Source organism: Amblyomma mixtum, chromosome 3 (assembly GCF_055824585.1).
Source record: "Amblyomma mixtum isolate Tamu chromosome 3, ASM5582458v1, whole genome shotgun sequence".
Taxonomy (NCBI): Eukaryota; Metazoa; Arthropoda; class Arachnida; order Ixodida; family Ixodidae; genus Amblyomma; species Amblyomma mixtum.
In genome coordinates, this window is record NC_143014.1 from 169132822 (window position 1) to 169148446 (window position 15625).

General features: G+C 50.4%; 1 protein-coding gene across 2 annotated transcripts in view; it reads right to left on the minus strand.

Moving 5' to 3' along the window:
* Nucleotides 1–15625, minus strand: part of LOC149352665 (choline O-acetyltransferase-like) — a 198617-nt gene that overhangs the window by 38124 nt on the left and 144868 nt on the right. For both annotated transcript variants that reach the window (XM_089581880.1, XM_089581879.1), the window contains exons 7-11: nucleotides 14874–15054; nucleotides 12728–12942; nucleotides 11841–11941; nucleotides 11346–11501; nucleotides 9146–9268 (exon numbers count right to left, since the gene is read on the minus strand). In XM_089581880.1, the coding sequence (XP_089438006.1) occupies nucleotides 9146–9268; nucleotides 11346–11501; nucleotides 11841–11941; nucleotides 12728–12942; nucleotides 14874–15054 (776 nt within the window). The remainder of the gene's footprint in view (nucleotides 1–9145; nucleotides 9269–11345; nucleotides 11502–11840; nucleotides 11942–12727; nucleotides 12943–14873; nucleotides 15055–15625) is intronic.

Below are 15625 nucleotides of genomic sequence, written 5' to 3' on the forward strand. Positions count from 1 at the left end.
CTACACAGATTTCTCTCCCAGACAAGTCGTCGCTCTTCATCTCTTGGGGCTTTAAAAAGCGATACCTTGTGATATGTTTTGCCGTACTAGTAGCGTGTCCCACCAGGCATCGGATCCAGGAGCACCGCCGCAGTGCCGTAGGAGGAAGGGACGTGGGCCGGTTGAATGGCAGGCGCTTGGCAGACGCTCGTCTCCGCAGGTAGCAGCTGGCGTTGAGACTTGTCACCTTGACAGATGCACACAATGTCGCAAGGTCAATACTCGGGTGCCTTGGGTGACGTTTAAGGGGAACTCCGGAAGACACGTCGTGGCAGTTAGGCAGAAGTGGTGGTACCAGGAATCCAGGAGTTGAATACCTCCCTCGTGTTCGTTTCCACCTGTTATGAGGTTGCACGAGAGCGCGTGCCTGAAGACCACTTTCGCAGAACGACGCACTGTATCTGGGCATGGCCTAAGTGGAGACAGGTGTGACGGGAACACACAAAGAGAGTTAGGGGGGGGGGGGGGGTAGAAACACAACACTTGCGGCCTTGGACCGTGCGAGCGTGCCCAGTCTTGCACCCGGGCGCATAACAGTGATTTAAACGCTGTTTTCTTTCCATTTGAGTCACAAATCTGCGATAGAGCTCGCATGCGCGCACGCACACACGCACACACACGCATACAGGTCGGAACACGCCAACTTGCTTCAAGAGTGTGACAGAAGCCAACAGCCACAGAAACCAAGGGGCACAGGGGATTTTTTTTTTTTACTTCTTTTATTTTATTTTGTGGTGTTGATCAATTTAGAATATTACTGAATATGTTATCGCTTAAGCTAATTGATTAGAAAAGCAGAAGAAAAAACAACCACATGCCGCCGGTGGGATCCGAACCCACGACCTCCGAATTACGCGTCCGGTGCTCTACCTCTGAGCTACGGCGACGGCTGTCAATTCTTCTGCTTTCGGGGGTATTTATGTTTCACAAGTAACCTAACCTTGAGAGTGTTCATCAGCGCCACCCACGTTCATAAGCGGCGGACGTAGAACGTCCTCAGTTACCGCAGGTGTGACGTAGAACGTCATCGAACGGAGAGGGTGGAAGCTGCGTGAGAACCCTCTTATGCTTCCTATGGCGTCAAGGCTGCCAGAACCGAGGCCCTCGATAAGCAATTAAGCAAACAAGGGAAGTGAAATGAGGGGCTCGTTATAAATATGACAGAAGCCAACAGCCACAGAAACCAAGGGGCACAGGGGATTTTTTTTTACTTCTTTTATTTTATTTTGTGGTGTTGATCAATTTAGAATATTACTGAATATGTTATCGCTTAAGCTAATTGATTAGAAAAGCAGAAGAAAAAACAACCACATGCCGCCGGTGGGATCCGAACCCACGACCTCCGAATTACGCGTCCGGTGCTCTACCTCTGAGCTACGGCGACGGCTGTCAATTCTTCTGCTTTCGGGGGTATTTATGTTTCACAAGTAACCTAACCTTGAGAGTGTTCATCAGCGCCACCCACGTTCATAAGCGGCGGACGTAGAACGTCCTCAGTTACCGCAGGTGTGACGTAGAACGTCATCGAACGGAGAGGGTGGAAGCTGCGTGAGAACCCTCTTATGCTTCCTATGGCGTCAAGGCTGCCAGAACCGAGGCCCTCGATAAGCAATTAAGCAAACAAGGGAAGTGAAATGAGGGGCTCGTTATAAATATGACAGAAGCCAACAGCCACAGAAACCAAGGGGCACAGGGGATTTTTTTTTTACTTCTTTTATTTTATTTTGTGGTGTTGATCAATTTAGAATATTACTGAATATGTTATCGCTTAAGCTAATTGATTAGAAAAGCAGAAGAAAAAACAACCACATGCCGCCGGTGGGATCCGAACCCACGACCTCCGAATTACGCGTCCGGTGCTCTACCTCTGAGCTACGGCGACGGCTGTCAATTCTTCTGCTTTCGGGTGTATTTATGTTTCACAAGTAACCTAACCTTGAGAGTGTTCACCAGCGCCACCCACGTTCATAAGCGGCGGACGTAGAACGTCCTCAGTTACCGCAGGTGTGACGTAGAACGTCATCGAACGGAGAGGGTGGAAGCTGCGTGAGAACCCTCTTATGCTTCCTATGGCGTCAAGGCTGCCAGAACCGAGGCCCTCGATAAGCAATTAAGCAAACAAGGGAAGTGAAATGAGGGGCTCGTTATAAATATGACAGAAGCCAACAGCCACAGAAACCAAGGGGCACAGGGGATTTTTTTTTACTTCTTTTATTTTATTTTGTGGTGTTGATCAATTTAGAATATTACTGAATATGTTATCGCTTAAGCTAATTGATTAGAAAAGCAGAAGAAAAAACAACCACATGCCGCCGGTGGGATCCGAACCCACGACCTCCGAATTACGCGTCCGGTGCTCTACCTCTGAGCTACGGCGACGGCTGTCAATTCTTCTGCTTTCGGGGGTATTTATGTTTCACAAGTAACCTAACCTTGAGAGTGTTCATCAGCGCTCAGAGGTAGCTCAGAGGTAGAGCACCGGACGCGTAATTCGGAGGTCGTGGGTTCGGATCCCACCGGCGGCATGTGGTTGTTTTTTCTTCTGCTTTTCTAATCAATTAGCTTAAGCGATAACATATTCAGTAATATTCTAAATTGATCAACACCACAAAATAAAATAAAAGAAGTAAAAAAAAATCCCCTGTGCCCCTTGGTTTCTGTGGCTGTTGGCTTCTGTCATATTTATAACGAGCCCCTCATTTCACTTCCCTTGTTTGCTTAATTGCTTATCGAGGGCCTCGGTTCTGGCAGCCTTGACGCCATAGGAAGCATAAGAGGGTTCTCACGCAGCTTCCACCCTCTCCGTTCGATGACGTTCTACGTCACACCTGCGGTAACTGAGGACGTTCTACGTCCGCCGCTTATGAACGTGGGTGGCGCTGATGAACACTCTCAAGGTTAGGTTACTTGTGAAACATAAATACCCCCGAAAGCAGAAGAATTGACAGCCGTCGCCGTAGCTCAGAGGTAGAGCACCGGACGCGTAATTCGGAGGTCGTGGGTTCGGATCCCACCGGCGGCATGTGGTTGTTTTTTCTTCTGCTTTTCTAATCAATTAGCTTAAGCGATAACATATTCAGTAATATTCTAAATTGATCAACACCACAAAATAAAATAAAAGAAGTAAAAAAAATCCCCTGTGCCCCTTGGTTTCTGTGGCTGTTGGCTTCTGTCATATTTATAACGAGCCCCTCATTTCACTTCCCTTGTTTGCTTAATTGCTTATCGAGGGCCTCGGTTCTGGCAGCCTTGACGCCATAGGAAGCATAAGAGGGTTCTCACGCAGCTTCCACCCTCTCCGTTCGATGACGTTCTACGTCACACCTGCGGTAACTGAGGACGTTCTACGTCCGCCGCTTATGAACGTGGGTGGCGCTGATGAACACTCTCAAGGTTAGGTTACTTGTGAAACATAAATACCCCCGAAAGCAGAAGAATTGACAGCCGTCGCCGTAGCTCAGAGGTAGAGCACCGGACGCGTAATTCGGAGGTCGTGGGTTCGGATCCCACCGGCGGCATGTGGTTGTTTTTTCTTCTGCTTTTCTAATCAATTAGCTTAAGCGATAACATATTCAGTAATATTCTAAATTGATCAACACCACAAAATAAAATAAAAGAAGTAAAAAAAAAATCCCCTGTGCCCCTTGGTTTCTGTGGCTGTTGGCTTCTGTCATATTTATAACGAGCCCCTCATTTCACTTCCCTTGTTTGCTTAATTGCTTCAAGAGTGTACGAGCCAGCGCCACCGCTACTTTCTTCAAGAAAGGGGACGCTGGTATGCAAGGCGTGCCGGCTTCGGTCGCGCCACTCAAAAATTCTAGTACACTCTAACAAAAGCGACAGAGAAGGACGACGACACATGCGATTATAGTGTACTAGAATATGGGGTAGTGGGTTCAGGGAGGACTCGCGGCTGTCGCTGTTGATGTCGAAAGCCACGAGATGGCGCCACCAGAGCATGGCTGTCACTGCATGCACTCCTCCCGATACGCGGCGGTGCGTTCTGTACATCGCACAGAGTATTTTTGGTCCTTTCAAAAGCCAACACTTCAATAACGTGTCCTGTAAATGTTTGTCATTGTACATGCACGACAAATAAAATTAAATGCGATAGGACAAGTCGCACAGGGAAGAAAAAAAAGAGCAGTGACTAGCAGACGGCCGCAAAACAGCCAAAATTGCGGAAAAGAAGCTCCAAATTCTTTTCCAATAGCTGCATTGTGTACAGGCGCAGAGAACTTACAGCGGGTACTGCTGCCGAGGAAAGTTTGAACACAAGGGTAATGAACAAACTATTGTGCATACTGCAGCGAGCAGGAAACGCGACCTCGAAATCGTGACCAATTCATGATCAGACGGCCGCGGTGGCATACTTATGAACATCGTCTGATTTTCGCGTGCAGTTTTTCCTTTTCGCCCTGCCTCTCGCGACTGTTTGATGCCCTTGACAAAAAATGACAAGTAGCTCGGGTTATTGGGAAGCAACGTCGGCACGGCGTCCGGCGTCAACTCTGGTTTCCCGCGTGGTATGCGGACTCCTCCGTTTATAACGTGAACGTAATCTCTGAGAATGCACGATGGCTCGAAGTGCAGTTTTCATACCGAGTACGTTTCATCCAGGGTCTTGTCTTTCCGGTGCAAATTCCGCTCCCAGATCTTCCTGCGCTCTTCATCTTTTGGAACAGCGAAAAGCGACGGCTGCTCACCCTTAGTCCAATGGTAGCCTGTTGTGCACCCAGGTGTAAAGCAGTGCCGTTGCCGCCGACGATTCGGCATTTCTTCACTGTCGGACGGCCAGCGGCAATTATAGCACGAGAAAGGGATCACATGAAAAACTTTCTGTGAGCCGCGTACCACGCAACCGCGTCAATGCACGCGTACGCGTCACTGACTAGCAGACGACAACGAAAAGCGCGCCTTTTCCCGACAGCCCATGCTACAGCAGCGCCGCCGCACTTTCGACGCGCGCCGCGACACGCCAATGCATGGTGAGCGGCGGCGCCTGAACACACTACCCCATCTTCTAGTACACTATAATGCGATGACACAAGGGCGATGGTGTTGATGTTGATGTGGCGTTCCGCTTCGATTCAGTCGGCCACACACATTCAGCCGTAGTTGGTAAAAAAACAAAAAGTTGAAACAAGTTTGGAGAAACTGCCCCCCCCCCCCTTCCCCCTACCCCCCAAAAAAAGAAAAAAAAAAGAATAGATGACTGGAAGTAGAAAAGCGGAGGCGGGGAAATGGTGCAGGAGGACAGCGCCTTGGCTGAAGTGCTTCGATGTCGCGCGGCACCCAAGCCGTCATTAGGACTGCGCGTGCAAATCGCTCCCGGCCGCAGCTTGAGTTCTCTGCCATGCACGCGTTACTCGCAATCACTGCGTTAGCTTAGCCTTCCTCGTCGTTACAGGTGATGCTGGCACCGCCGCGTTGCGGGCGCAAAACAGTGCCTTGTAGAACCCCTCTAGTGCCTGAAGCAGAGTGGCGCCCTCTGGATGTTGTGGTGGCGATTTCGGGCAATGAATGGTGACTGTAACAATACGTTGGATGCTCTCCCACTCCTCGGAGTAGCATGCTAGGCTAATAACCAGGCAGACCTCTCCTGCATTCATTAAAGTCTCTCTCTCTCTCCCACTCCTCTTCACACAGGCACATTCCTGTCTGAGCGAACGGGTCAAAGCGCTGTCGGTATAGTAAGGAACCACCACAAAAAGCAGCGCACTCCCGCTGCAGTATATGTAGAGCTTCTCTGTGGCTTGGGCTGATTTGTGGGCGCGGTTCAGAAGGGAAGACCTGGCGCACATTGCACTCGGCGTGCGAAAAAGCCGAACCTGGGCTCAGCGCGGGTAGACATGAGCACGACATTGTCCCAATATCCTTGAGAGTACATGTGCCGACAGACTCCGCGGGCGCACCTATCTCCGTCCACAATCCGTAGGTGGCCTCAAAAGGTGAGCTTGCCTCCTTACTCGAATGTTTCGAATGAGAACCAGCCGAGGTCGCCCTGCATGTGCTCGATGGCCACCCCTCCATGGCAGCCTAGAGCCACTCTGCCCTCTTCGCCTTGACTGCGTTCCAGCCAGGCTCGAGTTTTAGCCTACAGCCGGAGAGCGGCGTTCGCAAGAGTGAAAGCGGGCATATGCACGGCATCCATAGTTCACGATCCAAAAGAAACTAGTTGCAAACTCACAGACAACGCAGAGGCAGCAGATTTTCGCCCCCACCCCTACTTCTACTGGCTTGTTGAAGCCATTCGTCGCGTGACTCTAGCAGGACAGCATTAGAGCCAACGATGGCACAAAGATATTAACATTTGGTAGCCCGAGGTGTGATCCACTCGAAATGCCTCCGTGAGGGCCCGGATGTTGCAACACCACAGCGCAGCGTTCCTAATATTTAATTAGAATACTAGTCGGCTAACGTAGGTGCAGCCAATGCTACTAGCTAATGGAGAACGGCCGCATTATCTACAGGAAACATGCGATTGTTGGAATATTCTGGGCCTGGCAGCGCCAATGCATTTGCAGCCTATTGTATAGATGGTGAAACGGGAAACATAGTCCTTATTCGAGCAAGGTACAGCCATAGACAAGCTAACCGGAAATGAAGGACCGATGACTAAAATTTACCGGTGGCTTCGCGCACTCCCGAGAGCAGAGCAGTACAGCTTGCAAAGATGCCGTGGCTGCAAACTCTCACTTTAAGGCCGTGGTCTAAGCACTCTAGCTGTTGCCACAAAATCTCGCCTCAAAAGTCTCACGTTCATTACGCGCGAGAGCCGCAGGAATGTTCAGACTTTTGACGTGAGAGGGGAACATCCAACACCACTCACGTAGGGCGCTTGGCTTGAGCCGCATCACCAGAAAGGCCATTTATCTCTGATCAAACATTACCTCGACATCACTGTCGGAAATATTTAGGTTATTCAGAAATAAAGTGGTTTTCAAAGGCCCAGTAAGTGGTTTCGCGGCGCTGTTCCTTGGGGCGACGAGTCGCGTGTTGGTCGCGGTTGGCCGGCGTCTTCGGCTCGTACTTTGCGGTGCCCCATCTGTCGATGCCACGAGTAGAAGAGCCCGGTGACGCTGTGGTGCCGTACCGAGTTGTGCCTGCGGCAAAAGATGCGGCTACCGCCACGACTTGGACTGCCTCGTCAGCCTCCCGGGAGTTGTTGTTTGTTTGTCCACGTGCCTTCCGTGTCCGGGAACATCGTCGCCGGCGCCTCTGTCTCTGGTGGCGACGATCGTCGAAAGCCTTCCTGAGACTCCAGCTTCGTCCAACCATTGCCTTGACCTTCGCCAACTTAACGTTGGTCTTCGGCTGCAGTTACAGTTGACCAGTCAATCTCTCGCCTGAGTATGTATGCGGAGGCTCAGGTCTAAATTTTCCTTTCTTGTTCCACTGAAGAAATGCGGCGCCCAGTACCAAAAATAGTAGCGAACGCGGGAAATCAATATTATAAAGCGATATTCAGGGCAGTTCTGACGCAAAACCTTCTCCCCTTGCTGCACAGGAATATCAACATGCTAACGAGGCAACGGCGTTTGTTTCTTAGCGGTGCAGGGCAGCACTTATAGCATCCCGTAAGCTCTGAATCTGTGTAAGGCAAGGAAAACCCTTGACCTTACATTTGAAGACCTCTTGGTCTTTAGGGGTACCGTAAGGGCGCCGCCATGCGGCTGAGAAGGAAACTGCATTGCCTGGTAACTTTTGGCAAAGGCGGTACGTGGTTCGCAAGCAAAAAAAAAAAAAACTGTGGCGCCTTTGCCGAGTTAACCGGGACCTTTATGTGAGCGACGACGACAGCAGCTGCGGTCAGGCGACGCAAGAAGAACAGTGACAGGAGGCGGTGGCTCCAATGGTCATAGCGTTTTGCTGCTGAGCTCAATGTCGCAAAATAGAATCGCGAGTGCGGCGACTCAAAATACGCTTTCACATCGGCCGATAACTCCTTTTCCCCTTACCTTGCTAAAATCCTTTCAGGCCCTGGCCTAGCTGCGATGGAGGCTATTGCCATCGCAGTCACCATCAAAGCACAGAACAAATAAAAGCCCAGCTTCCACACTATCACCGACTCGCAGGCTGCGTTTCGGGCCTTCACCAACGGCCGAGTCCCAAAACTTGCCCTCCGCATTTTGGGTGCCTCCCTCTACCCAGATCATATGTCATCACCTGGGCCCCGGCCACGAAGGCCTAGAAGACAACGTCAAGGATGACACCATAGCTCTCGATTACATCAATTATTCAGATGGTCTATGTGAATTTCACGTCGTGACTCATGCATACTCATGTATTCGCACCATTTTAAAGTTAAAAAAAAAACACGCATCCAGATATTTGGTGTCTCTATTACTCGAATGAAAAATAAAATGGGCAAATGGGCAAAATAAAAGAAAGAGAAAGAAAATTCTTGCGTTTGTCAAGATTGATTTCTGAAACATGCTTTCAGGCATCTTTTATTATACATTCGCCACAATGCAGCGCGCCAGAATCTGAGAGATAACATTAACTCCACTGTTATCTACTACTTTCACAGTTTTGGGATAATGTAATAGCATGGCTTGATTTAAGCGAAAAAAATAAACGTGCTTCAGGGTTTTGGGCAAAATTAAACCGGGAGATCCATTGCGCACGTTTCGCGCAAACTAGTGGTTGGGGAAGCATCCATTTATATTTCGTCAGTCCATCGCAGCATGCATCGTGTGAAATCAGCGGATCTCACCTCGGCATCTGTTGCCAAAATATCTTGAAGTATCTAGTTGCGGTGCTTCTGACGTTTACAAATGGCAGTGTGCTCGCGTCGGTATACAGTATTCAAATTCCCCACAGCGCGCACAACAGACACGGACGAAGAGAAACACGCCATGAAGAAACACGCCATAAAGAGCGGATGTGCACAAGTGTAGCCATAACGCTCTGCAATAAAAAAATCAGTTGAGGTTTTCGCTTTGTGGTATGTTTCTTTCCGTCCGTGCCTGTTGTGTGCCATGGAGGGAATTTGGAGCATGTACAACCAACTAGCCTAGCAGTTCGTCGGTACAACGTGTTCAAAGTGGGAAACACGCAAGAAGCTATTCGCTACCATTTCTGGAAACACAGGCAAACTCACTTGTAGTAGGTAAGCTGTAACGCCAGCTGTATGTACACATCGGGGCTGATGCGTTGCTCTTTGATGAAGTTCTTGCCGTAGTTCGGAAAATGCAGGATGTACAGGTCCACGTCCTCTGCCAAGCTGCGAAATTCAAGAAATCAGGTCACTTGAAAAGTAAACTTAACACGGCTACGTGATGCAGGTGCGTTGGCGCCCGGGGTATAGCATATTCCGGTGTGTCGTATGCCGGCGCACGACTGTGGTAATAATGCGCGCCGAGGTGTGCCCAGTACGTGCGCCTCGTACTGATGAGACCGTGTGTTGATGCACTCTAATTTCTGATATGCTGAGGGTAGGCGTTTTTCCCGTCTGGACTTTCATTGTAGCTTGTTAACCAGCGGTATACGCCGGAACTTCGCACTCTGATGTTAACCGATTTCAACAAATTTCATCCAGTTAGTTCGTTACACCTTCGGGCAGCATCGGCAATGGAGCAAAACCTAGATGTGATAGCCCAGACACCCTTCTGTGTTTGTCGTTGATGTACACACAGAGTTTTACAGCGAAAACTGTTAACACCTCGTTCCGACACCGATGCTTTGCCTTCAGTATGCGATACCTTGTGTCACCACAGCTGCGCCAGAGATAATGCGCTACATGTAAACGCTGGTGCATCGAATTACCCGTGATGCGCTATGGGAAATGCGATACGCTACTGTCGCATTCTGTCGCATATATGCAAACACGGCTTTTGGTGTGCGTGTGTGCGGTAATATACCTGGGAATAGACTGGATAGGAATACGTACTCTTGTTTGCGTTATTCCACTTCTGATAACATGGACCCACTAGCTGCGCAAGGTTTAGGCGCGCTGGAGATGGCAGACGTGAACGCCTAGCCCGCTAAGGCAGAGCTCGCCGGGGGCCGAAGCGAAGCTGCTACGCAGTGGGTGCGAAGACCCAGCTGCGCGAGTCGCGAATGTCGCGGCGTGACGGCGCTGAACGCCGTGATCCAGCCGCACGAGAAGCCGAAGCTGTAGCAAAACGACGCAGATGCGAAGAGTCAACAATACCAAAATTACCCAGCGCTCATATCACAGGCGGGCTTGGACGAAGCCGAGAGGGAGCATCGTGCTCGGACGCTGCACGTAAGCGGGAGGCCAGAGCCCTGCAAACGTGTGGCGGTTGGAATAGAGGCCGAACGCGCTCAGAACACTGGTCGCTAACGTGCTGGCGACAAGGTCCCGTAGACCCCAAGATCCATTAGTGCACGGTGCGTCAAGTTCCCGGGCCACAGGGTATGATTTTGAACAGTGCAGTGCGGCCTTTACGACAGCTACGAACCTCAAGATCTCTGCAGGAGGTGGAAGTATCATTCTCACCTCTGACAGCACTGGCAGATTGAAAGGCGTCATAAGTACCGGAGTGTACTGCTGAAAAGCAGACCCTGTGGCCTGGGAACTTTTGCCGCACCCTTAACGCACGTGCCGCCAACGTCGAGTCAAAAAGGTGCACGCGCTGCCATTCAGCAGTATGTACAGCGGAACTGTCACTGAAATTCGCGTTACAGGAGGTATCTGTCCTGTGAGTTCTTTTGTCGCGTTGTTGACGAATCTGCTAATCACCTTTGAACGAAACGCGCTCTTTCACGAGACTTTCAGGATCTTTATGCGGCACTGCAATGCTAGGATTGAAGCGCTGGACGCGCCTTTTGAGTGACGCCGCCCTCACGATGTCCCCGGTGGGAATTAGGTTCAGAGAGTTGTTTTTTCTGTGACTATAGAGCTGGCTTTTTTTTTTTTTATAGCGGCAGGGACGGACACAGCCAGAGCTGAAGGAGTGCACGCGCCTCTATGTGGCATCGTAAATCCACTTGAATCTGCAGTTTTCTGCTCTGGCCCTTTCCCAGTTGCTCATGCTGGTACGGCGAGCCCTTATTTGAGTTGCAGCAAACTCCGTTAAAGCATCGCTCAAAAAAAAAAAAATCCTTAAGAAGTACCCGCTCAACTTCGGGGAAGAAATTTGTTCTTCCACCCTGCAGCTACAACACCTGCCGGTACCTTGCTTCTATATCATTTAATTGTTAAAGAAAGGAAAACTGCATTTGGACCAAACAATGTCATTGATCCTCTTGTGCGCACTGACAAATCTGCGCTTCCCCCAGAACTTCCGGCTCAGAGAACGCGTTTTCTTTTGGCAGACGGGAAATCATGGACTCACGTGTTGATAGCCTTGGTGCTGTCCTGGAGGGCCTTGAGCATGTCGTCTCCGAGGTCCCAGCTGAGCCGCGACACCGGATACTGGGCGCAGATGGAGCTGGCTCGAATCGAGGGCGACCCCGGCGGAGGTGCCTGGGGCTGTTGCTGGTACTGCTGCCTGCCGGTAATACAAGACTCGCGTTGGTGCGTCTCGCTTTCGCAAATGCGTTACACAGCCAGCAAAGGCGCTGAACGGGACCCAACTTTCCTTAGAACGACATGCATTACACGTGCGGCTGAAAGTACGCCTGCTGACTGTCACACTGGCGCTTTGGTCCGGTTAATTAGTGCCGAGAGCCTTCACTAATGTCGGTAGCGGCACAGACACAGAGCAGGCAGCCAAGAGGGGCAAGCCCTTTTTTTTCTTGCGATTTCGCGGTCCGAAACTTCCTTGCTGAAAGCTTCTTGAGAGATTTTTTATTTTCTTACGTGCGCGGAAAAAAATGCTTTCGCTCACATGTGCTGAAGAAACTCCTCGCAGAACCTGATGACGGTGACTCCTTCGGAGGCCGAGTGCTCGGAGATGAGGCCGTTGATTCCGTCTCGGCTGACGACTATCTGGCAGCCGGCAGGCACGAGGTCAAGCAGGGCGAGGGGGGAAAGGCAGAGAGAGCGAAGTTGAACAGCGCTGAAAATGACTCCCGTCTCCACGGGCGCAGAGCGACAACAGCGGGCGCACAGAAAAGACCGCCGTGTTACTGTTTTTCTGTTCCATATATTTCACTGCGCGAAACATTCTAGCACTCCTGGATTAGGGACCGACTGAAACGGGATTCCCTCCGGGAAAACCTGCATCACGCAACAGAACAACCTAGGATTCTGAAAGTGAGGCCCAGAAGTACCTGCTTATTTCTTTAGACTGAAATAAACCATAGGGAAATAATCGGTTGCGTGACAAGTACGATGTCTCTATGAAGTGATGTGTGGAAGGATGTAGAGGTGCGGTAGATAAGGGAAACCTGCCAAAGAAAGAGTAATATGTACTGCTTTTATTTTCTGGCATGTTGGTCACCACCTCAACATTTTATAATCGATCGACAATCACGATTACGAGTTGTTGACCGCAAAATTTCGTTCTCTACAGTATTCTCGTTCACGACAGGCTCTCCTGAGTATGCCTGAAGATGCGAGCTCAGCGCCTGAAAGAGACGGCCTTATTCAGGTAAGAAAAATTATCATAGCGATCTGGTCTTCTTCACTTGTTTTTCGAACCTTGACGCACTTCATTTGAGACTGTCAGAATTGGTCCAGAGGCCTTTATTTTTGCGGCTCTTATGCAGCCCGTGAAGGCAGTAAAAACCCCTCACGCGATTCTGCGCTGAAAGAACAGCGAGGCGGCTTCACCTGCATGAACTTGTCGTACCACCGGTTGGCGGCGTTGCCATCGGCCACCGAGCCGCCGTGGAGCAGGTGCGCTGCCTGGGCGCCCAGGTCCAGTGTGACGGACTCGCGGCGCAGGCTGGCGTAGTGGCGCAGCCGCAGGCTGCTCAGCGGCCGGTCCAGGCACACCACCAGCAGGCACGTCTCGAGGCACTGCAGCGAGCTCTGGTTCACGTTGCCTGCGCACCGCCCGCGAAAACGTAAGGTGTCAGTCGATCGCGAGGAAATCCCACACAGAGAGACCTCGCTACGCTGCACGCGTCACGTTGCACTTCAGGACAAGACTAGGAAGTTCCAGCGCGCTCTACCTGACCGCTTTACAGCGCACACAAGTGTTATTCCTTGAAAATGTGGCGCGACATCGATTTATAAACACCTTTGGTTACCTCTGCACGGGCCGCGCCCCCGTCCGGTATCCCCATCCGGGGATAACTCCAGCACGCACATATTACGGTGTTTTAAAAATAAATTTGCCTAGGAATGATGTTCCTCACATTTGTGTTTTGTCCCAGGCTGTACTCGGCATTTTTTTTTTTTTAACGTAGGGACGACCTCACAGCTCCAGAATGCAACCTAAAAAAATACTTTTAGATCTTTTGTTTACATGCCTTCCTATGGGCCACAGCCCCAGCTGTTACCCCCATCCAGTTACAGCAGCGCCATCGTATCTTGCTTATGTCATAAATCAATTTCGGCATGGGTGTTGGTCTTCAGAAGGGCGGTCTCTTTTGGAAAGCTGTCTCGCTTCCTGCTCCCATCTGTCCACGACCCTGGCCTGCATGAACGCGATGTGACACAGATAGAAACAGATTACTCAGAACAGTCGTTGTTTCGTCTTTGCTACGCCTGCGTCTTGTGTGGAGGTAAAAACAGTCTACTATTCCTTCACCTGCCAGGCACAGAAGTGTGTTCGTGCTGCATCGATTCGACTGTGTGTCCTATAGTGGAGGAGGGTCTATAGTTGCGATACAGACAGCTTCTAAGCACGCGGGTGTCCGTGCGTGTCTGGTCCGTAGCAGATGGGTACAAGTGCCCTTCATCCAAACGAATCGAGCAGCGTTTCACAGCAGTGCAACGTCAGCTTCGCTAAGGCTGTAGCGTGATGAGATTAATGCTGTCCTTGGAACGTGGGCGAGAAAATGTTTGACGGCTTGCGCGAGTGAAACAGAGCACATGAAAATATCGCGTGTAAAAACAGACTATAGCGGATACTCCCCCCCCCCCCCTCCCCACCTTCCAGATTTGGAAACCTGATTAAGCGCTAAAATATACGCAGCGAGGGCCTGAATGCGGCCTTATTGAAAGCGACCTTATATAGAACACAAACAGCTAGCTCACATGTGAAAAACCAAACGCTTGCATGTTAGCAAATATATTAAAACAATATAAATAGTAGACTAGGAAAGAAATACGCACTGATGCGGATAACGCCCCCTTGTTAAACAGCCACAGAATGCGCCTCGAATCAATTTACATGCTGTATCTTGTGATGATTCCATGGGCGAAGCTTTCCGAGGGGTGTGGCTACGTTTTTGTAAGTAGCCTGTTTTCGCGGACATGTGCTGTTTTGAACCGCCTTATCACGTGTCCTTACGCAGACACTTTTTCTGGGCATTTTCATTCGCATGAATATTTGCACTCGATTACATTAGATCGTTCATAAGCCACTGCTTCCCGTTATTGTTCGCCGTGTCTGTTCTTGGCATATGGCATGACGCTGGCTTCCAGAGATTATCGACCCAATCAGAGAAATCTGAATTGCGTACTTTCCTAGGAAGGTGGGGACGTCCAAGGTCAAAGGCTCGCTAAATCGCGCAGGACACTGGTAATATCTTCGAAATGCGCGATATACAGCGCAAGTGTCGGGTCTCAGTTCTGTGAATGAGCTACACAGCTGCCGTCCCTCCAAACGGATGCCAGATGACTTCGAGCCGAACTTAGCGCGCGCGACTGGCTTCGGGGTGCGACCACGTCGTGAGGAGAGGCCTCAGTTTCACCTCTATATAGGATATTAGTGCGCCATGTTTGCTGTGACGCAGTTCACTCTCTGGACGCGTTCACACGGTGCGTTCAAGAGGATTGACGCTCTGGTAGAGTGGTGGAGGCTTACTGCGCGCCAACTTGGCGTAGATGCCGGCCCAGGTTCGCCTCTGCTCTGTGGTGAACGCGCCCACGGGTGGCTGCCTCTCCGAGGGGTCCTTGGCCTGCTGCTTGATGCTGAGCAGCTGCCGCGTCAGCGCCTCCACGTCCAGGGGCCCCCCTTGGTCCAGGGGAAGGCGCAGCTTGAAGAACTGCGCGCACCATCCGGAAAAAAGAGAACCGTGTCCGTTTCTCGTCGTGTATGAGCGTGAGCGACGCGTTGCGTCAGCTCTCGGCAGCATAACTGGCTGAATTGCATACGATATATCGGTATATCGGTGTCGCTCTGGGCGAACGTTTCACCTTGAAATTATTCTGAGCTACCTTTGATGGAAATGAAGACGAACTAGAACACAGCAGAAGAGTGAGAGGAAAACAAAACAAAACAAAGAGCATAGTACAGGAAAGCCCTAAATAAATAAATAAATAAATAAATAAATAAATAAATAAATAAATAGCTTAGGACGGTGAGCCACGCTGAACCCTGTTATTCATGGTGACAACACAGCGCAAAAGACGCAGCGCATACACCATGAGTCTCTACCAACTAGCCCAGTTGAACGCCTTGCTGAACCCTGTTAGCCATTAGTAGTCAGCTGCTTCACCGGCACGTCGTTAAATTCCCATGCCTAGAACGTAGGAACTTATCTGCAGCTACCATAAGTCGTCACATAAAATACTGAGCAAGGAGGGCGAAAGGCGCTGGTGCAAGCACCTGCCCTT